The following is a 24,037-nucleotide window of genomic DNA, read 5'->3' on the forward strand; positions in this document are numbered from 1 at the left end:
AATGTGGTGCTACAGAAGAATGCTGAAGATTAGATGGGTAGATCACATAACTAATGAGGAGGTATTGAATAGAATTGGGGTGAAGAGGAGTTTGTGGCACAACTTGACTAGAAGAAGGGATCGGTTGGTAGGACATGTTCTGAGGCATCAAGGGATCACCAATTTAGTATTGGAGGGCAGCGTGGAGGGTAAAAATCGTAGATGGAGACCAAGAGATGAGTACACTAAGCAGATTCAGAAGGATGTAGGCTGCAGTAGGTACTGGCAGATGAAGAAGCTTGCACAGGATAGGGTAGCATGGAAAGTTGCATCAAACCAGTCTCAGGACTGAAGACCACAACAAGAACAACAACAACATCAACAACATACTGGTTGGCTCTTCTAGGAATGTATGCTCTCAGAATTTTAGCAGTAAACCACACCATGATGCAGTGCTGTGCAGTCCAGTCCAATCTACCACTAGATTTGGGTGAGCAGCTCCATGATGCTTTTGTGCTTACTGGATGAACCTATAATGGAACATGCTAATCTTCTTTGGATCTTTTCTGTTTCCTTGAGCAGTTTATCTGGTACAGTTACCAGTGGATGGGCAACATTAAAGTTTTAGTCTAATGAGGGTTTTATAGTTAGTTAACTGTTCCATTGATTAATCTCATGGTAACCGTTATGATGTGGAACATGTCAAGTGCATAGGAAATGCACACAACCTTTTTTTTAATTTTTTTTACAGCTTAAAATTTTTATTACCTACCTCATTCCCTTAAATGGCACAAAAGGCATATATTAGACCTCTAGATTTATTTATTCCTATTCAAGAATTTGTCTATGACATAGAAGAAGTTGTCAAGGAGATATAATTTTTGAAACTATTACTGCTGTCTGTCAGACATTTTATTTCATCTGGTAATTTATCAAAAAGTTTTACAGCAGCATATTTTATCCCTTTCTGTGCCAAAAATAAGTAAATGAGATTGTAAGTCTCTTTCTTCTATTATTATAATCATGAATGTCACTACTCGCCCATGTTGTTGATAACAAATTTTATTACTGAGTGAATGTACTGTGAGGCTTTTGTAAGTATTCCTAACCTTATAAACTATGCCTACAAGATGTGCTACTAAGAGCCCCACACATTATTCTAACCACTTTCTTTTGAGCAGTGAATACTTTTCACCAAGTGTTGAGTTACCCTGAGATGATATTCCGTATGACATCCGAGAGGAAAGGGTGTAAAGTATGTTAGGTTATTAATTTCTATATCCTGAAAATTGGCAATTATTCTGATTGCAAAAGTTGCTGAACCTAGTTGCTATAGGAGATCCAAAATATGAATTTTCCACTTAAGATTCTCATGTATAAGTACACTCAAAAACTTGGTATACTCTGCTCTGGCTACTGAATTCTGTTGATGTGTTATATTCATTGACGGGACTGTACTCCTTGCAGCAGAAAATTGGATAGTGTGTGGTGTTCCAGTTCAACATTTTTGTAATTATGTGATTTTATAAAAATTAAGTTGTATGTGATGTACACATATTTTGTTGTTTTGATCAACTGTAGAACACACATTTATCACAAAGCATGTATTTTTGGTTTACATAAAACTTTTGATTTTTGCATTTCTTGTAACCATTGCACATAAAAAATAAAATGTGACACTTAGGTATCCTCTTATTTTTCAAATTTGGTTGTTTTCTTGTGCTGCCACCTAGTTTATTTTCTTTGCACAAAAAGTGAGTTGTTTCTGATTTTGGTTCCGTAGAAGAGGGAGAAGGGGTGGCTCTCCATGTGAAAAATTGTAGAATGGCATAAAATTGTATTTCCTTTTTATCTCGAAGAAGTATTGTTCAGAAGTACCTTTTCAGCAAGAAACTTTATTACTTGCAGTTTAATTATTATTCTGTATTGTTGCAATAACTTTAATAATACAACCTATAAACCTACTATTTACTAAGCGATGTGAGACAAATATGGCAACAAAATTACATTTTATTTTAAACATAATGACAATATTATGAAATGGAAAGATTGCTGTGTGCCATAATAGTGAAGATGTTGAGTTGAAGACAAGTAGAACAAAAAGACTACTAAACACACAAGCATTTGGCCAGAAGACATCCTTCCGAAATAGACAACATACACATACACACATTCACGAAAATGCAGCTCACGCACACAGCACTGTATATAGCTGCTGGGGCCAGACTGAGCAACTGCATATGGTTGGAGAAGCAGACTGGGTGGTGGGGGTGGCTGCGATGGAGAAAGGGAGGAAGAGCAGGGTATAGGTTGGGGAATGTGTGGTGCTGTGTATGAGAGCTTACAGGGATGAGATGGCCAGAGGGTAGGGCAGCTAGAGACAGTCAGAAGGTTAGATGGTGGAGTGGGGGGTGACGAAAAGGAGCGAAGTAAAAAGCCTCTGGGTGCGCTTGTGGAATAAAAAGCTGTGGAGTGGGAACAAGCAAGGGGCTAGGTGATTCACATGAAAAGATTTCTGATGTGATTATGGCTGCACAATGGGAATTAATGGACTTTGTACGCAGAATACTATTTGCAGTTAGATGTGTGGTACATTATATTTTGGAAATCATTAGGGAATTCAACATTCTGGGATCTACAGTGTCAAGAGTGCTGAGAACACCAAATTTCAGACGTTACCTCTCACCATGGATAACACATTGGCCAACGGCCTTCACTTAACAACCGAGAGCAGCAGCATTTAAATCGAGTTGTTGGAGCTAACAAACAAGCAAAACTGCTGGAAATAATTGCAAAAATCAGTTTGGGATGTACAACAAACGTATCCTAGGGCAACATGGCGACATTTGGCGTTAATGGGCTATGACAGCAGACAACTGACTTAGTGCCTTTGTTAACAGCACAGAATCATCAGCAGTGCCTCTCCTGGGCTTGTGACCATATGGGTTGGAACCTAGACAACTGGAAAACCATGGCCTGGTCAGATGAGTTGCAATTTCAGTCGATAAAAGCTGATGGTAGGTTTGGAGTTTGGCACAGACGCCATGGACCCAAGTTGTCAACAGGGCACTGTGCAAGGTGGTGGTGGCTCCATAATGGTGTGGACTGTGTTTACATGGAATGGACTGGGTCGTCTGGGGCAATTGAACTTATCATTGACTGGAAATGGTTATGTTTGGCTGCTTGGAGACCATTTGCAGCCATTCATGGACTTCATTTTTATGGATGACAATGCTCCATGTCATTGGATTACAGTTGTTCGCCATTTGTTTGATGAACATTCTGGACAATTTGAGCAAAGGAGTTTGCCACACAAATCGCCCAACATGAATTGCATTCAACATTTGTGGGACGTAATTGCTGCACTATGCCAGGAAAAAGGAGGTCTGACGTTATATTGGAAGGTATTCCATAACTTTTGTCACTTCAGTGTACATGACACTGTGGGGAATCTTTCTTAAGGAACTTGTCATTCAAACCAAATTGTTTAACTATACTCTTATTTTATTAAAAACTAGCTGTTCAGTTCCATTAGTGATAATTTTTGGGATTTGATTGATTTTGTATTTGAATTATTATGTATATTTGTCTTGTAGTTCTGCTTCATGACTCGTGCTTCATGATAGTTATAAATTTTGATTCAGAAGACTAAAGCAACAGCAAGGGCTGTCACTATTAACAACCTAATTTATAAATATGAAGTTTTGAAAGAATTCTGAAATCCAACTACGGAGTTTTTGCTTGTGAAGTAGCCCAAGTCATGCTCTGACATACATAGCGGTAAGGAAGATATGAGCAGAATGAATTGCAATTTGTTCTTGTGGTCGCAGTTTAGCTTCATTGAGAAACATAAACTTTTTCAGTATGTAAATGTCTAACCATCCACAGTTTAGATCCCTCAGGAGCATGGAAAGATACTTCGTGAGATGGTTCTTCGAGAAGAGAATTCACCATTAATTCAAAAACTATCAATATAATCATTTCATTTATCTTGTACCTGCTACCCCTGTGGATTCAGGGGTTAGAATAGGCCCGAGGTATTTCTGCTTGTTGCACGAGGTGACTAATAGTAGTCTCCCATTTTTTGGCTGAATACATTCAGGTCCCATATCATGGTTGGACCTCCCACTTTCAAAATTCTACAGAAGTGCCAATCATTTGGTGAATGACACCTTACGTGGTGCCTCAGTTATCCACATGGCAGTTACATTAGATCTCCTGCACCTCTTATTGTCGTGACTCTGCATTTCCACCCGCATTTCAGCTATTTGCACGAGGACACCTTCTGAGGTATGTCTTCATCTTATGTTGTCTACTGTCCTCTTTCACCCCATGACGATATTGGATTTCTCCGTGCCCAATATCCAGCATGGTAGCCAGTCTGTTGTGGTGCCATGTACCGATTTGGTGGTAGCTCCAACAGCACAGTGATTACACTGCTGATGCCTGAGCTGCAAACTCCCCATGTATGCAAGTAGTAGATGCCCACGTATGCCAAGGAGTAGATGCCCATTTTCTTGGGGCATCAGGACTCCCGGCAACGACCGTCTTGCCAGGTGGCTCTTGCTGTGGCTGTGTGGCCCCATTGGGAGAGCCACTGATTGGCGTGGGCGGCATCAGTGTGGATGACCCACAGTGAAGCTGACAAAGCCATCTGTTGCTGGGTACTGAATAGCCCCAGCAATCTTTAAGAAAGAGATGGTAGAATACAATGCAGCGGCATATGACCCCATGTCTTCCCCTCCCTAGCAACACTATGGAAAGAACGTAGGGCTACGGAACAAAGTGTGCAGCAGAACCAGTGGGAACTCCTTTCTAGATATGAAGTCTCCGTTCTTTGTTGAGCACCTGGAGAATAAGTTTGGGGAAGTGACAGCGCTGTCCAAAGTGCGCAGTGGGTTGGTCCTCATTCAGATAGCATCCCCAGCTCAAACCCGGGCGTTACTGACCTGTGACAAGCTGGGTGGTAATCCTGTTTCAGTCAGTCCCCATAAAAGCCTCAACAGGGTCCAGGGAATTAATTGTTATCATGACCTTCTGTTGGAGTCAAATAATGAGCTAGATGCCAATCCAGAATGAAGGGGCATTGGCTTTGTCACGCACTTCTATAGGGGGCTGAAAGACAATAGAGTTGCAACTAGTGCCTTCATCTTGGCCTTTGAGGGTGATTCGTTACCTGAAGAGGTCAGGGTGATAGTATACTGATGTGACGTTAAACCTTATGTGCCTCCCCATATGCGGTGCTTTAAATACTGGAAATTTGGGCACATGTCCTTCCAATGCAATTCCAGTACCACATGTAGAGACTGTGGGCGTTCACGGCATCCGAATACTCTATGTGTGCTTCCTCCCACCTGTGTCAACTGTGGAGAGCACTACTCCTCCTGCTCGCTGGACTGCCTGGTACTCCAAAAGCAGAAAGACATGCTTTCTCACCGCGAGGCTGAACTAAAATATGAAAGGTTGACCCCTGTTCGAATGCTATCTTCTTATGTTGCCGCTATGACGGCGTTGCTCACTGTGATCCCATTACGCTCCTCATCTAAGCTTACTCCACTGGGCCCTCAGGGCTGCTCATCTTCATCCCTCCCCACCCCCCTCCTGGCTGGGGACACTACTTCTGTTGCCCCCAAAGCTTCTGCTTTGGGCTTTGGGAGCATTGCCCCGTCAAATGTCAGGGACATTGGTCCCCTCCTCCGACTCCACTCATGCGGAAGGCATCCCTTGGGGCTCTACCTTCCAAAGTCCCCCTCGTGGTCAAGTGGACACTAGCTAGTGGCTGAAAGAGCCACTAGCTGCTGGCCGAAGGGCTTCACAGTCTCCCTCATGAGAAGTCCTACCAGCAAGCCCCTAAGAAGTGGTGAGAGTGCAAACAAACAAAGATGAAGTCTGTTAGGAAACGGAAGACTCTGGTGGACCCAGCACCACCATTCCCTACAAGTTCTACGTCTGAGAATGAGGTGGAGGTTTTAGTATCACTTGAGGACCTGGATCTCGCCAACATCTCACCTGCAATGGAAATTGGTACAAATACTCAACTGGTGGCAGCAAGTGATGCTGAGGCGTAAACTGCCTCCTTGTTCTCTTCGTGCTATCCTCGACTACAAAAGTGTCATCCTCCAGTGAAACTGCGGCAGTTTTTTCTCCCACCTCACTGAGTTACGACAACTCTTTAAGCGTTACACCTGCTTTTTGTGTTGCCCTTCAGGAAACCTGGTTTCCCGCATTGTGCACCCCCGCCCTTCGTGGCTGTTGGGGATACTACAAAAACCATGCTAACTGTGACTGGCTGTCAGGTGGGGTTTGTATCTATGTCCTTACCTCCGTCTGTAGCGAACCTGGGGCCATTCAAACACCTTTAGAAGCTGTGGCTGTCAGGGTGAGAACAACTCTGGAAATTACCATATGTAACATCTACCTCCATCCAGATGGTGAATGCTGCCTCATTATTGGTTGCACTAATTTCCCAACTCTCCCCACTGTTTCAGCTTTTGGGTGATTTTAACGCCCGTAACCCTTTGTGGGGTGGCACCAAGGTTACTGGCTGTGGTAAAGATATTGAGGACCTCTTAACTCAACTCGACCTTTGCCTTCTAAATACAGGTACCCCCACTCATTTCAGTTTAGCGCATGGTACATACTCGGCCATTGATCTCTCGGTTTACAGTCCTGGCCTTCTGCTGTCTATCCACTGCAGAGTTCACGACGACTTGTGTGGTAGTGACCACTTTCCATTCTTTCTGTCCCTACCCCAGCTTCACTCATCTGGGCGATTGCCCAGATGGGCTCTTACCAAGGGTGACTGGTATGTTTTCACTCCACTACCACCACTGAATCTTGTTGCATGTTAACATCATAGAGGTGATCCACATCATCACTGCTACCGTTGTTGCCACAGCTGAATTGGCAATCCCTTGTTCCTCCTGTTGCCCGCGGGGGAAGTCATTGCCATGGAGGTTGCCGGAAATCACTGTGGCCAGACTGTAGGCGGGCCCTCCAACATCATAAGCACCACTCATCGCCAACAGAACCTCATCGCCTTCAAACTTCTGTGTGCCCAGGTCCACCTACTCACCTAATGACAGAAGCAGGTACGTTGGGAATGATATGTCTCCACCATTGGAACATGAACCTCTTCTTCCCAGGTTTGGACCAAGCTCCAATGACTTTACGGCTATCTGAGCCCTGCAGCTGTACCATGAATTTCCACACATGGATCTGTTTCTGCCAGTCCAGATGTAACTGCAGAGTGCCTTGCCAAGCACTATGTTTGCACCTTTGCATCTGAGAATTACCGCCTCTCCTTTTGTCTCTGCAGATAGCAGGTGGAACTACAACTGTCTTTTGCTCCACGCCATCTTAGGCCATATAATGCCCCCTTTGGTGAGTGGGAATTTCTGACTGTCCTGACACATCCCCTGGCACAGACTGCATCCATTCCCAAATGACTAAACATCTGTCAGCAGATTACCAGTGCCACCTTCTTGCCATCTTCAATGGTATCTAGAGCGATGACGAATTCCCATTGCAGTGGTGGGAAAGTATCATCATTCCAATGCTAAAGCCTGATAAGAACCTGCTCGATGTAGATAGCTGTTGTCCTATTGATCTCATCAATGTTCTGCGCCAGCTGCTTGAACATATGGTGAGCCGATGGTTGTGTTGGCTCCTGGAGTCTCGGGGCCTACTGGCTCTGTTCCAGGGTGGTTTTCGACAGGGGTGCTCATCACCACCAATTTGGTCCACCTGGAGTCTGCCATTCGATTGGTCTTGTTGCCGTCTTTTTTGACCTGACAAAGGCCTGCGACACCACATCCTCACTACTGTGCATGAGTGGGGTCTTCTGAGCCCAATGCCGATTTTTATACGGAACTTTTGGTCTCTTCGGACTTTCAGAGTTCATGTCGGTGCTTCCCACAGTGCACCCCATATCCAAGAGAATGGGGTCCCACAGGGCTCTGTCCTGAGTTTCCCACTCGTTTTAATTGCCATTAATGGTATTGCACTAGCAGAGGGTTCTCAGTATCTCCCTTTCTATAACTGATGATTTTTGTATTTCCTACTGCTACTCTTCTGTTGGTGTGGCTGAATGCTGGTTGCAGAGAGCCATACAAAAGGTGCAGTCGTGGGCCCTCTCTCATGGCTTTCAGTTCTCGGCCACCATGACTTGTGTCATGCATGTCTGTCATTATTGTACTGTCCAGCCCCATCCAGAACTTTATCTTGATAACCATCTACTTGATGTAGTGGAGACTTACTGCATTTTCAGACTGGTCTTCGATGCCCACTTAACTTGGCTTCCCCATCTTTGTCAGCTTAAGGTAAAGTGCTGGTGGCATCTTAATATTATTTGATGCCTGAGCCACGCCTACTGGGGTGCTGATCATTCTACATTGCTGCAGCTGTACTGTGGAGTGCCGTCTGGACCATGGGAGCCTGGTGTATAGTTCAGCATCACTCACTGCACTGCAGCTGCTAGACCCTATCCACCACTGTGGAGTTCGGCTTGCGATGGGAGCTTTCTGAATGAGCCCAGTGAACATCCTCCTTGTGGAACCTTACATTCCTCTATTGTGGCTCCAGTGGAAACTACTGCTCGTATTCATCGTTCGCCTCACCACCTTGATTACTGTCTCTGTTTTCCTAACAAAGCGATCCATCTCCCGCAACGACGGCCCAGAATGGGGCATCCCCTTGCAGTCCATGTCTGGTCGCTTCTTACTGAACTCGGCACTTTCTTTCTACCACCTTTCCTGCAGTTCCACTTACGTACACCTCCATTGTCCGTGCCTCAGCCACTGCTCCGTCTGAACCTATCGCAAGACACAAAAAGCTCCGTTCCACCTGAGGCCCTCCACTGCCAATTTTTCTCTATTCTCGGTAAATTCCAGGGCTCAGAAAAAGGCTACGCTGATGGATCACTGGTCAAAAATCATGTTGGTTTCGCTTACACTCATGTTGGACATACTGAACAGCACTCCTTGCCGGCTGGCTGCGGTGTTCTCACTGCAGAGGTGGTAGCCATCTATCGCACTCTTCGAGCATATCCACTCCTGCGCTGGGGAGTCCTTTGCCGTCTGTAGTGACTCCTTAAGCAGCCTACAAACTCTCGACCAGTGCTTCCCTTACCATCCGTTCGTGCTGGCTATCCGGGAGTCACTTTATGGCCTTGGTAACAAAGGACACTCAATGACCTTCATTTGGACGCCACGACATGTTGGGATCCCGGGCAATGAACTTGCTGACTGCCTGGCCAAACAGGCTACCAGTAAACCAACTATGGAGATTGGCCTACCGGAGAATGATCTTCAATTGGTCTTCCGCCGCAAAGTTTTCATGACCTGGGATACTGAATGGCACACCGTCAGTACACCAAATAAACTACATGTTATCAAGAAAACAATGAATGTGTGGCGGTCATCCATGCAAGCCCCTCACAGGGACTCCATTGTCCTTTGCTGGCCTTACATGGGCCATACTTGGCTAACACATGGTCACCACATCCGTTGCAAGGACCCACCTCGGTGTTGCTGTGGCTCCCACATGACTGTCGTCCACATCTTGTTGGACTGCCCAATTTTAGCTGCTCTGCAGCGGACTATTAACCTTTCCAGCACCCTGTCTCTGGTGTTGAGTCACAATGCCTCAGCAGCTGTTGTTATTTTACGTTTTATTCGTGAGGGGGGGTTTTTTATCACACAGTGTAAGGTTGGGCATCTGGCCTTCTCTCCCAGGCCTCCCTCTCTGCCTCCATTTTACCTCTTGCTCACTCTTTCATGGCTATTTGTTTGCCTTGGTGTTATTCTTGTCCTTATGTGTGTTCATCTCGCCTTCTCTTTTGGGCTGGAGATTTTGGTATGTTGCAGAGTGGCTGGCTTGTCATTGTTGATTCCTGTGATCAGCCAGCCTTGGCCATCTACTATATTATTTTAATACGTTCCACTACTTTTCCTTTTATTGTACATTTTATCCTTTTGGTTAGCTTCTTTGCTTTTCTCTGTTCGTGTGGTTCTCCATTACTTTTCTGCCCTTTTCCTTTCCCCAACTACTTTTGGGAATTGTTTTAACTTGGGCCTTGTTTGCATGATGAAAAAGGTACTGATGACCTGTAGTTTGGTCTCTTTATACCCCAAACAAACAAACAAACCAACCAACCAACCAACCAACCAACCAACCAACCAAACTTGCACCTGCAAGGTAAATACATTAATTCATTTTTTCAAAATATTTTCAACCAAAAAGTAAGGACCTCTAAAAGGGGTCATATTTTGTGCAGTTGTGACAGAGACTAATGATTTACCAGAAAAGCCATTCAGTGCTTACAATTAACAGCATTGAATAAGTAGTGGATTTTCATTTCATTTTATTTTCAAATTCTTTTTTATGTAAAATATATTGTTTAAATACATCAATACATAATTGACTGTTTTGTTGATTTTTGTATTCATTTCACTCTTGCCTGTTAATGGCTGCCTGTGCTAGCTCAGAAGTTCTCTTTTTTAAATGATTTACAATTTTCAGTGCTGAGACAATTTTCAGTTGCTGACTAACAAAACGGTTACCCATAGGTAGACGTCAAGAGGTGTAAGGTTTGGAGACTATGGTGGATACCCAACACCTCCTCTTCGACCTAGTCATCATTCAGGGGGATTTTCATCCAAGTAGGCTCTAGCAACTCTGTGGTAGTGAGGCAGAGCACCATATTGTTGTAGATAAAATTTTCATTTCCTAATGCCTCTCGGGTGGCAGGTAAAATTGATGTTTGCAGTGTATGAAGATACACCCGATCAGTTGCAGTGCCTTCAAAAAAGAATGAGCCAATCCACCATGCCCCTGATGGCAGACCACACCGAAGATTAACACCTCATAGATTAACATGTTTGTCCACATGAATGTGAGAATTTTCAAGAGCCCAGTACATGCAGTTGTGTCAGTTTACAGTACCGTTCATTTCGAATTGCGCCTCGTTAGACCAGTTAACCATCCTTGCAAACCATTCTTCCTCATGGTGCATGTACACTTTCCACTTTGCAGCCTTCAGAATTCATTGTACACTTGATTAGCTTACCCCAGCTACAACTCTTACCCACAGCAAAACGTTTTCATATGTAATGCACACTGACAGAATCACATAGTTTTTGTCTGTGAACACTCGAGAGCGTGCTTGCCACATTACATTATTCTAAAGTAACTTGATAAGCAGGGACTGTTGTGAACTCTGTAGAATGAGGTCCTGTTTTACATCAGAAAGTATGTAAAGTCCATATGCAAACATAAACATCATGTGTTGCTCATGACACAAGCCTCGGTAGACAAGTCAGTCTCATGCTGTGGCAGACAGAAGACTAACAGATGCTGTGCGTCAAGGCTTACAGGAAGCCAAGTTCTGCCAGATGGCGCTAATAACTAAGTCGTCTCTTAGCAGAACCAATGAACAGTTAATATAATGACAACATGAATAATTAATTATACAGAACAAAAGAGTTAGATATACTTCTGTTTGCTAACATTTGTTATGGTATGTATTGTGAGCTGGAACTTTTATGTTAACAATTTAACATTTCTGTGCTCCTTAGATGCAATATTCTATATCACAGATCTGAAGATAGCTTTTTAGATAAGCCAAAGCTAGTAATCAGTAAAATTACATTTGCTGTCTTGACTATTAAGAGTTTTTCTGAATCCACTGTTTTCACATTGCTTTGTCTCCAAATTTGACCATGTCACATAATGAATCACTTTCTGCATTCTCTTCCGTAAATAAGAAATAAGCCAGGCATGTACTGAACTATGTATTCCATAAAAACATGCTGTCTGTAATAGAATATTATGTTTGTTTGTTGTGATTGTTCTGCAATCATATAATCATACCATAACGAACCTTTTTCCCTAGGTATGCACTATACATTATGTTCCTTTATGTCTAGAGTCAACTGCAAATCTCTGCAGCAAGCATCGATCATCTGTAGATCTCCCTGCAATTTTCTACAGTTTTCTAGTATTGTGACTATGTAACGGCATCATCTGCAAAAAGTCTTGTGGGACTTCTGATGATACCACTAGGCCATTTATACATGGAAGAGCCAAAGAAACTGGTATAGCAGCCTAATATCGTTTAGGGCCCTTGCAAGCATGCAGAAGTGCCGCAACACAATGTGGCGTGGACTCCATTAATGTCTGAAATAGCGCTGGAAGGAACTGACGCCATAATTCCTGCAGGACTGTTCGTAAATCTGTGAGAGTACGAGAGCATGGATATTTCTTCTAAACAGCATATTGCAAGGCATCCCAGGTATGCTCCGTAATGTTCATGTCTGGAGAGTTTGGTGGGCAGTGGAAGTGTTTAAACTAAGAATAGTGTTCCTGGAGCCACTCTGTAGCAATTCTGGACATGGTGGAGTGTCGCATTGTCCTGCTGGAATTGGCCAAGTTGGTTGGAATGCACAATGGACATGAATAGATGCAGGTGATCAGACAGGATGCATACGTATGTGTCACCTGTCAGAGTCGTATTTAGACATATCAGGGGTCCCATATTACTCCAACTGCATGCGGCCCCCACCATGACAGAGCCTCCACCAGCTTGATCAGTCCCCTGCTGACATGCAGGATCCACGGATTCATGAGGTTTTATCCATACCTGTACACGTCCATCCACTTGATACAATTTGAAACGAGACTCGTCTGACCATGCAACATGTTTCCAGCCATCAACAGTCCAATTTCAGTGTTGACGGGTCCAGGCGAGGTGTAAAGCATTGTGTTCTGCAGTCATCGAGGGTACAGGACTGGGCCTTCGGCTCCGAAAGCCCTTATCGATGATGTTTCGTTGAATGGTTCGCATGCTGACATTCGTTGATGGCCCAGCATTTAAATCTGCAGCAGTTTGCAGAATAGTTGCAATTCTATCACGTCAAATGATACTTTTCAGTCCTAGTTGGTCCCATTATTGCAGGATCTTTTTCTGACCACAGAGATGTCTGAGATTTGATGGTTTACCAGATTGCTGATATTCACGGTACACTCGTGAAATGGTCGTATAGGAAAATCCCCAATTCATTGCTGCCTTGGAGATGCTGTGTCCCATCGCTCATGTGCCAACTATAACACCATGTTCAAACTCACTTAAATCTTGATGACCTGCCATTTTAGCAGCAGTAACTGATCTAACAACTGTGCCAGACACTTGTTGTCTTATATAGACATTGGCGACTGCATTGCTGTACTATGGCTGTGTACATATCTCAGTATTTGAATACGCATTCCTATACCACTTTCTTTGGCACTTCAATGTATATAGTGTGAATAGTAACAGACCTATAGCAGTACCTCAGGTTAGACCCAAAGTTGCTTACACATCTGAATATTCCTCTCTGTTGAAAATGGCATGTTGTGCTCTGTTTGCTAGGAACTCTTCAGTCCAACCACGTGACTGATGTGACATTTCGTATTTTGTTCCTTAGGTGGCAGTGCAGAACTGTATCCAGCTGCTTCCAGAAGTCAAGGAACATAGCATCAGCATTTTCACTGGTGTATACTGTCTCTCGTCTCGTGGACGAATGGACTGAGCTGGATTTCACACGACATTGTTTGCAAAATTCATGTTGGTTCCTACAGAGCAGATTTTCAGTCTTCAGTAATGTCATAAAACATGTTCCAAAATTCTACAGTAGACCAGCATTGGCAATATAGGCAAATAATTTTGAACTTCTGTTCGACAGCCTTTGTTGAAAATAAGAATGACCTATGCTTTTCTTCAATCACCAGGAATGTTTTGCTACTGCAGAACCTACCACACACTGCTGCTAGAAGAGGAGCCAGTTCTTTCACATAATCTGTGTGTGTATAATTGTATTGGTGTCCCACAGCTGTATTGGCTTTCCTCTGTTGAGCAATTTTAGTTGATTTTTTATCCCATGCTTACTGATTTTGATATTTCACTCTGATGTTTGTCCGATGATTTAATGCAGGAACTGTGGTTCAGTCTTCTTCATTAAACAGTTTTGGTAACTAGAGTTTAGTATTTCAGCATTCTTTCCTCCATTTCAATGTCACAGTGTGTCTGAACAAATGGCTTTGATCTGTTTACTGTTTCAATGTGAGAAGAGAACTTCTTACGGTTTGCTGTAGATAGAATTTGTTGAATGCTTCACATAAGACTCTCCTTACATTTATTTTGGCTGTGTTCAGTTTTAGTTTTTCTGTGGGATTTGCCTACGTATAAATTTCCAGTTTGCTTTTAGAGCAGCCTTCAAACATTTCTGTCAGACCACAGAGGGTCTTTCCCATCGCTCACAACTTTGTTTGGCACATACCTGTGTTAGATGCATTGGGCAGTACTCTTGAACCTGTCCATTTATGCTCCATATTTTCAGTCCTCGATATGAATCTTGTGTCGTAACCACTCTGGAAATTTGAAGTCTGTTTTTTGTTGCACATACTAAGCCGAAATATCTTCCTACCTTTCTTTATATGCCTATTTACAACAATATTCGGCAATGGTGTAACAGCTTTATGATCATGATTCTCTGTTTCGTGTTAACCGAGCCTAATAAAAGTTCAGGCTTGTTGGTGATCAGAAGATCTAAGACATTACCTTCACAAGTTAGTTCTCTGATCAACTGCTCAAGGCAGTTTTGGGATAAGGTATTTAGAAATGATTCCCTGTCCCCACTACCCACCCAAATCTCCTGAGACTCTTTAAGTCTATAGCTTGAAGTGGAAATCTCCATCTGACACTGTAACGTGACCAGGAAATTTATGCAAATCTTCTCCAAGTTTTCCCTAACATTTTCTGCCAATAGTGTTCCTGAGGAAGGGGGTCTATAGAAACATCTAGTTATAAATGACCATATTATTTACGCCTATAAACATGCCAACTCCACTTACGTTCAACCTATGCTTGTGATGTAGTTGGTATCACTGTGTCCTTTCATTTTATATTTAGCTATAAAAAGTTATAGCTTCATTATTACTGCAATACCATCTTTCCTTCAGAAACCTGATTTGCAGCATGTATATCACCGATCTGAAGCTGTATGGAAATTGTTCTAGCTACAGTTGAGCTGGCACATTTACTGAATTTCGTTATTGATAGTATATTGTAATTAGAATCAAGACAACATATTTCCAATAATAAGCTTTATTCATAATATAAGTTGTGAGATAAACTGAATTTACCTGTGAATAGCAGGTACTAATTGAAAACTATCAGAAAATTAATGTCCACTTGACATGGAGGAATATATAAGGTATTTAGGAGTGACAATAAAATTTTGTTTGTATAGACTCTGTGTGCGCATGTGTGCATAGATATTGTGTGTGTGTGTGTGTGTGTGTGTGTGTGTGTGTGTGTGTGTGTGTGTGTGTGTTTGCGGGGGAGGGGGGGAATTTCTTTTCTTTCATTAAAAAAAAAACTTTTATTCTGTGCTTTTTCACTTTGCAAGCCATTGACATTGATGGCAAACTATTCATCTTATTACACAAGAAAATGAAAATCAACATTAATATTTGTTAAAAAAATTATTTCAGTAGCTTGTAACTGATATCATTGCAAGTGCAGGAAAGGATGTCTATTTGGAATGTGTTATTTATTGACCATTAACAGGAGGCCGACTTAAAAAGAAGAGTGAGATAACATTAGAACTGGATATTAAAGAAAGCAAACAGCACTAATTCATTCCCTAAACAAGTTCTAGGACCCACTTCAAGAAGCCTGAGTAAGTGAAACTGATGAATTTCTACAGTGAGAGTTTGATTCCAGTCTTTCTGACAGTGAAAAGAAAAGCAGGTGTCGTGGGGGGGGGGAGGAGGGGGGAAGAGTGAGCTTTTCAAACTATAGAAAAAATCAAAATAATGTTGGCAGCTGCTGCAGAGAAGGATCACTCACACAATCGTAATGTGCTTATGTTACAGGGAAGATTGTCTTCTGTGCATCTGGACATTATTCCTACCATAATCAGTAGTTCTGCATTCAGGCTGACTGAGATGCAATGGTAAAAGTCAAACATCAGGTAAGGAATGATTCTTATTGCTCTTATGATGCATTTCAGAATTTACCCATCATCAGATATCTTCAAAAAATCAGATACAAGAATATTTTATAAAATGTAGTAATGGATGGCTGTAACATTCCCTTTTGATTGAAAACGTTTGGCACAAACTAGAATACACCTACCCAGTAGCAATTGCTGCACATAGATTTTTTACCACCAGGTGGCATTACAAGATGTGTAGTGATGCCAAGGTGCATCAACTACTGTACATTTATTATACTGTGTGTCTCATGGCTGTGAATCAACTTATTATAAAAGAAATATTCTCTTTATACAACTGGTAATGATTTTACAATGTTAAAGCATTATAAGAAATATTTGTTAAATTTTAGAGTATTACATGACACATCGTCAGAAGCTACAATCACCACTGTGCAATTTGACAAATAGCTTAAAACTAAAATATACAATAGCAATACAAATATATGCCACACATTGAAATACAGGCAGTAAAATAGGGGAAGAGGAATACAGTATTTTTGTTACAAGTAGAACAGTACATCTGTCAGTCTCAGTTTCGGTGCCAGAAAAGTGTCCAATATGTCCTGTTGTATTTACATCAAATAGAAGAATAATTTTCTGCTAACGAGCACAACCAGTTTTTTATGAAAAATAGTATTATTTTAGTATAAACAAAAGTCAGTTGTATGGGGGATTACTTGTCGTGTCCATATAACTAAGAAATGGTATTTGTTTTAGTGTGTTGTTAAATGTGAAAATCATAGCATCTTGTGATCCTTTACAAAAGTTACGAACTCAAAGTATAAAGTACATAGTGTAACTACATCTCAACCATATAATATATGACAAAGAAGAAATTTAATTTTGTGATTAGGGTAGGGGAGGGGAGGGGGGAGGGAGGGAGGCCTCAACAGCCAGAGACAATGGTCGTGTATGTTTTCCACTATATGGTAGCTACCCTTCTTGAATTTTGTCACTGTAGAGTTGAAATCAAATAGAAGTCTTAACTACTTAGATTTGAATATTACTAGGCAACCTGCAGATTTTTTTGTTTAGATATTTTCAGAAAACTATCCACTAGAGTTGTAACTATTAATGTAGACTTTTGTCATTCACACATACATAAGTTTGCTTTCTTTCTGTCAGTGTTAAACAGGTTAGCTAAACTTGACTTAAGCCCAGCAAGTGTTAGAAAAGAAATTTATGTATCACACAAATAGGTCTGAAAAACATTTATACTGAATGTATCATACTTAGCATCTGTGAATAGTTTTTCAAAAACAAGGAAAAATGTTATTCTGGGTCTCCTGAGAATCAACATAAATTTGTATTGTATCCTGTGCAGGACATTTCCATGAACGCATTTCGAGTGCATTTAAGAAAGCCAAAATACATATTGGCTTCCAGGCACACAAGGAACTTTAGATAGTTTTTTCATACATCTTTTGACAATAAGCAGAATAAGTATACAAAGTCAGAAGTATATGAAATTAAATGTGGATCCTGTGATAGTGTTTATGTTAGGCAGACAGGACATGACTTTTTAACTAGATTCAGGAAACATTGTTATAAAAACACTACTGCTGTGGGTTGTCATCTCAGTGATCAGAAGAATTATTGAGATACGATTGAAAAGTCTCTAACAATCTTGCACATAGAGTCAAACGAACTCTCCCTCTCCCCCCTCTAACTTCTACTGCCTATAGTTCATATTTTATGGCTTGTAATGAACCATTACACTATGTATTTTATACTTTTGGTTTACAACTTTTGTAAAGTGTCACAAGACATTTTGCTTTCTGACATTTGACAGTGTGCAGCACCAAGTTATGTTTCTTAGTTTTATGTGGCTGATCTGAAATATCCGATGACTGAATTGTGTCTTTACTAAAATAATATTTCTTATGTTTCATAAAATACTGATTTCCTCCTCCCCCCTCCCCCCCCTTCCCCCCACCCTCCATCCCCAAATTTCTACTGTGTGTGTCTTTATGTTGTATGGTTCACACATAGTTACACTATGTATTTTATACTTGTGAGTTTATAACTTTTGAGAAGCATCACCTGACACTACAATAACATTTGATGATACGTAGAACCAAATAAAATTTCTTAGTTGTATAGATATGATGTGTAAGCCCTCTCCCCCCTTCCTTCATGATTGAGTTTTGTTTGTACTAAAATACTTTCTGTTTGTCATTAAAAAGCTGGTTGTGCTTATTATCAGAAAATTGTTTTTCTGTTTGATGTAAGTACAACAGCACATATTGGGTAAATTCTGGAATCGGAATTGAATCTGACAGACAATCCTAATTGCAACATGACTGTTGTATTTCCCTTCCCCCATTTTACTGCCTGTATTTCAGTTTGCAGTGTATGTTTGTACTGATGTTGTATTTTTAATTTTATGTCTCATGTCATATTGGACACCTATTGTGACTGTAACTTCTGACGATGTGTGGTCCCATGTAATACTCCCGAATTTAACAAATATTTTGTGTAACCTTTTATCACTGTAAAGTCGTTACCAGTTGTATACAGAAAGTATTTCTTTATGATAATTTGATTCACAGCCATCAAGTCACAATATAATAAATGTATAGTAGTTGATCCAACGTTATGCAACTATACATTTTGCATCGCCACCTGCCGGCAAAAATGTCTACTTGGTCCAGACACTGCAAAATTATGTCAGTAGTCTGAGAATATTTGTTACACATACAACAGGAAATGCTATATCTATGTGCAACAATCGCTCCTGGATAGGTGTATTGTAGTTTGTGCCAGGTGTTTTCAATCAAAGTGGAATGCTACAGCCATCCATTTTTACATTTTATAAAATATTTTTGTATCTGATTTTTTGGTAGATATCTGATTATGTATAATTCTGAAACACACGATATCAGCAATAAAGTCATTCTTTACCTGATATTTGAATTTTACCATTGTGACCCTGTCATCCTGAATTCAGAACTAGTGGTTATTGTAAGAATTATCGTCTGCTTCCTGTGTGACTTTGTCACATATGTAGTATTCCTACTGGTGCTTTAGTGCATTACCTATTCTGCTTATAAGAAGTCCTTCTAGTAGCATGAGATGTCTGGATGTGTTCAAGCTTGTCTACAAAAACGAATTCTTCAGGTTACAACTGTAGTTGAGACTACACATGAAATTGATTGGTTTGTGCAGATTTTCTTGAAAGGTGCCATAGTTTCTAATAGTCTATATTCTTTTTTTGTTATTACAGTTTGGAATTACCGATGCATTCTTATGAATAAAAATTATCGCATATGCAGGCAAGATGTTATCTTCAAAAATATTGCAAGAAGTATTTGGAAGCTTAATGATTGGTCACTTACTTCTAGATGTGGCATTGAGTTACCTAGCTAAAGTCACTTAACTTTTTGTATCACCTTGATGAAGTATTCTGAAAAATTCTCATTTGAAATGTTACAGCAAGTAAATTTAATTTTTAATTGCATGCATAAGCCTCAACTACTTGCATCATTAACCCTGTGAACTACCTACCTTGACTTCTTGACTTCCATTGTGCCAATAAGACTCTTAAACACAGTAATGTCTCATTAGCTTCAAGGCAAATGCACTAGTTTTCTGCAGAAAATGCTGATTTATCTAATGACTCAAATCACACTGGATGAATAAATACTTTGTCAGAAGTTTTCCTTCTTCTTCAATCAAATTGCAAACAACTAAAACTAAACTCAATTATTAAATCTTAAGAAACCCCATGCTCCATAAGTCTTCTCCTTTGAAATTTGATTTAGTATCTTGTTGGAGGAGTAGTCATAAGTATCTGATCTGGTAACACCTATTTACTTCACAACAGGAGGTTGTTAAAAACTGTGAGGGAAATATTAATGACACAAATTCAGATTTTGGTTGTAAATTAGGCACTAATCCTCTTGGGGAACATTATGGAAGGAATGAATAGACTAATTAGTGTTGCTTCATTGTAAAACAAGTTCTTCATTCTGCACTTTTGTTTCTTCATTGACTTATAATTTTCACTTTTCTGTGAATACTAAAGATAATTGACTACTGTGTGACACTAAATATTTTTTTTTCAGTTGGGCTTCTTTACTCCTTTACTCTCAAAACTACATTTCCACACCTTTGAGGTAGTCCTGAATGTTACTTGTGTATCATACAAGACTGCACATAGACTGTCAGTTAAGACAAAAGTACCTCCTTCTTTCAATGTTTTATTCTCTTTTGGGAAATTAATTTTGATGTTACTTTTTCTGTCATGTACATGTACAAACAGTGAGAAATATGCACAGTGAAATTTCTTGGTCATTTGGGATGTATGTAGTACACAGAGCTGCCACCTCTGATAGAAACAATGGCTCTAATCCAGCTGAGCATTGAGTGAACTGAGCTTCGAGGGCAGATATTGGTACTTCATTCCATTCTGCTTCAGTTCTGTGCCAGAGTTCATCAGTCGCAGTGGCTGGTGATCAGTGGTGTGCCAATCTTTCGGCAACTCAGTGCCGGATATTTTCAGTGGATGATGGATCGGGAGAATATGCCAGTCAGGGCAGTAGTTGAAGTAGGTTGTGACGCGTGCACAATGCGCTGTCTCACATTAAATTTTCAAAAGATAATGTCACAGAGACATTGAATATGAGGCTTAGCCACTAGACTTAATACATTGGAAATGAAATGCCTACTGTCCAAACTGTCAGGAATAGGAACCAGAAGGTATTGTCTCGTGTATCCTACGGCAGTTCGTAGTGTTGTGCCAGGTGACGTCCGTATGATTATGACAAATGTAATTTGACAGCATTCTCTGTGTAAATACCACACACAGGTAAACCTACCACGGTGCTGTATGTGAAATATCTGAAAATGTGATGTCTCCAGTATTATCATTGAAGGTATCACTGCCAGCTCATTTCTCTCTGCTGTCACATCAGTGGAAACCATAACAATGGTTGTCACGCTAACAGTCTGTGGTGCTCTTCACATGACTGCCAATGGGGATTCTTGCGTTGCAGCAAACGAACCCATTTTCTGTTTTGAGGTACCTGGCAGGGTTATGCAATCCTGTACAGCTGAGAGAACACGATCAGACCTCTGAGGTTCTAGTCGTGTTGGATCATTGAGATCTGCATAGTGCTGAGTGTGGTCCTGGTGAACAGTTCTATTCCATATTGGCACGGCAGTCTTGGGATCCTGAACGATGCTAGCAGCAATATCACAGGACGATAAAATGCACTCTCGATAGACCGCAATCCTACCACTGTTGAATTCTGACAGGTGCTTCTTGATGTTTCTCCTTTTAATATGAGATATAGTACAATATTCTCACAAAAAACAGACCTTAAAATACAATTTCTTAATAAGCAACCCTCTGCGTAATCTTTTCCTTATTCACAGAATGGCATTACCCCTACTTGCCTTTTACAGTTGCACTGAAATGCTAATCATTTGCAGATCCAACCACCTTTCACACTTCTTTTCCTTTTCATGTTTGTTACATACTGTCTTCATGGAGTTGCATTTTTGGCGGCCAGTAGTGTACTTCAGTATTCCTCATTCTGTAGCCTGCATTAACAATTGTCACATGTCTAACTTTACTATCATTACGTCTGAAATTTTCTGATATTGGCATCAGCAGCAACTAAGTTCTTGCACCCTTTTACAAAAGGTAGCATTAAAAAGAACTAGTTTTGGAAAAAATGTAGTTGAATAGCCATTGTATCACTTTTGATGAGCAAATGCCCTTCATGACTCTCACGACAGGAAAATCAGAATTGGGCTCTGTGTCTGTGTTTTCATTGAGTGTGCACTACAGGATATTAACTCAGTTTGTCAAAGAACTTCTTGGTTGAAGTATGCACAACAACAATAAATAACCTAATCCTTGCCAAAGTGAGAGCAATAGCAGATGCTGTAGACCTTAAGTGAATGCATTTATGTGATCTCCTAGGCAGTGGCTGTCAGGTAGCAGTTGCTGCATTATGCGTAATAGGCCAACTTGAAAGTGTGAAGTGTGCCGTCGAAGATAACCAGACATTTATGTCACAGAAGTGTCCTTCGATGGATCTGTTGTTATTAGCAAGTCAGAAAGTAAAGTAAATCCTCATTCCATTAGATGCATACCTTTACCATATACTCAGAATTTAGTAAAAAAAGAATCCAGTGATTGGCCTTGAATAGTGAGCACAGCATCTACTCTGAAAATCATTTACAGTACACTATAAGCATATACACTAATGGACAGCTTGAGCGGAGGACAACACTTCATCTACAGACAACAGCAGCCTGCAAATTGGCCAGCTTATGCTGTATTTAGAAGTGTGTGTGTATGTGTGTGTGTGTGTGTGTGTGTGTGTGTGTGTGTGTGTGTGTGTGTGTGTGTGCGTGTGCGCAGAGGGGGGTCAGGAACACACTAACACTATTATTTTCCTGGCAAAAAGCACTGTGAAAAATGTGAATGAGTGTTCACATTAGCTTATAAAGTTCTCCTATGCTGCTGCTGCTGCTACTACTACTACTACTACTACTACTACTAGAGGTAAACAATGTATTCTCATATTGTTCTCTTCAAAAGCCATTTATTTATGCTATAAATGTGTCATGGTAACAAAGATTTACAGTATTGAGAATGTTTGTTGTTAAGTTGTTATTTATTATGATGCTGTTACAGGGAATTCAACAATCTTGAAAGGGGAAGCCAAAGCTGGATCACAGAGCTCTGGAAGGAGTGCATCTTGCAGGGGTGCTGGAGCTGGTAGTGCAAGTCCATTGCCTGTGTCACAGAATGGATTTGGAGGACCGGAAAAAGCAGCACAAGCCAAAAGAAACCAACGTGGAAGGAAGCGCACCTTGCATTCGCCAATCGGTTATAAATTCATTCTGAATTTCTTACCTATTTTATAATTACATTGTAATTTTCATTTTGAATGAATTGCATTCTTAAAGATAATTATCAGAAAAAGTTGGAAGCATTTTGTAGACACTGCTTAGGAATGTGAACTGTGTTTGTTATCCCAGTATAATGCTCAGTTATGAGCTTAATATTTCATGTGCAGTATGCAGTTCCTACTTTATCCAAAGCACAATGTTTAGAACCATTAACTTTATTGCCTTCGGGCAGTACTCTGTGTAATTATAATTCTTTTACAGTGTTCATTTTTCACATGTTGAATAATTCTTTTGCTGGCCGGTGTGGCCGAGCAGTTCTAGGCGCTTCAGTCTGGAACTGCGTGACCACTATGGTCACAGGTTCGAATCCTGCCTCGGGCATGGATGTGTGTGATGTCCTTAGGTTAGTTAGGTTTAAATAGTTCTAAGTTCTAGGGGACTGATGACCTCAGATGTTACGTCCCATAGTGCTCAGAGCCAATAATTCTTTTTAAAATCTAGAATTCTGCTTTTTTTGGGCAGTACACAGTAATCTGAATTAAAACGTTTTTCTTTTTTCAGCTATGGTGTGCCAGCCAATAAGGCAACAGATATGGCGTTGGGGTCAGATGGTGTTTAGTTTTCTGTTGTGGTTCATGCTTCTGCTGTCTGATGTCTTGGACATGAGCACACAGTTATTGGCACATCTGTAAGACTTCACAGTTTAATCTGCCTTGAAACATTTGGATTATTTATGCATTACACATTTTATCTACAGTGAAGTAAATTGTTTTTTCCCAGAAAATAAGATCTGTTAATGATTTCTGGATGTGATGAATGCAGTTGCCATTTGCCCTTTGCATTCTGCATATGTTGTTGATTTGATGAGAAACATAGTTCTTTCCCTTTTTGGGGTGCAGGGTGCTGTGTACATGTGGAGATAATTACTTGGAGAGATGAATTGTTTTAAACAGTTATTGTATTTGAGAGGTCTGTTCGTGACATCAGGCCACTGACAAAGATCACAGAGACGTGGTAACATATGTTATAGAGCTTACAGGGAGGAAGAGTTGGTGCTGTTTGTTCTATTTAATACTAAGACCCACAACTTGTTTGATTTCAATCCTTCTTCATTTCTTTTAAAATTGTTAATGTTCATTTGAATATTTATG

The 24,037-nt window shown here is 40.7% G+C and overlaps 1 protein-coding gene across 2 annotated transcripts in view; it reads left to right on the forward strand.

Moving 5' to 3' along the window:
- The window catches only part of LOC124802050, a 196,465-nt gene that overhangs the window by 27,130 nt on the left and 145,298 nt on the right, over positions 1–24,037 (forward strand). For both annotated transcript variants that reach the window (XM_047263119.1, XM_047263120.1), the window contains exons 3-4: positions 22,669–22,863; positions 23,448–23,574. In XM_047263119.1, coding sequence (XP_047119075.1) covers positions 22,669–22,863; positions 23,448–23,574 — 322 coding nt within the window. The remainder of the gene's footprint in view (positions 1–22,668; positions 22,864–23,447; positions 23,575–24,037) is intronic.

The sequence above is a fragment of the Schistocerca piceifrons genome, chromosome 1 (genome assembly GCF_021461385.2).
Source record: "Schistocerca piceifrons isolate TAMUIC-IGC-003096 chromosome 1, iqSchPice1.1, whole genome shotgun sequence".
NCBI classification, from domain to species: domain Eukaryota; kingdom Metazoa; phylum Arthropoda; class Insecta; order Orthoptera; family Acrididae; genus Schistocerca; species Schistocerca piceifrons.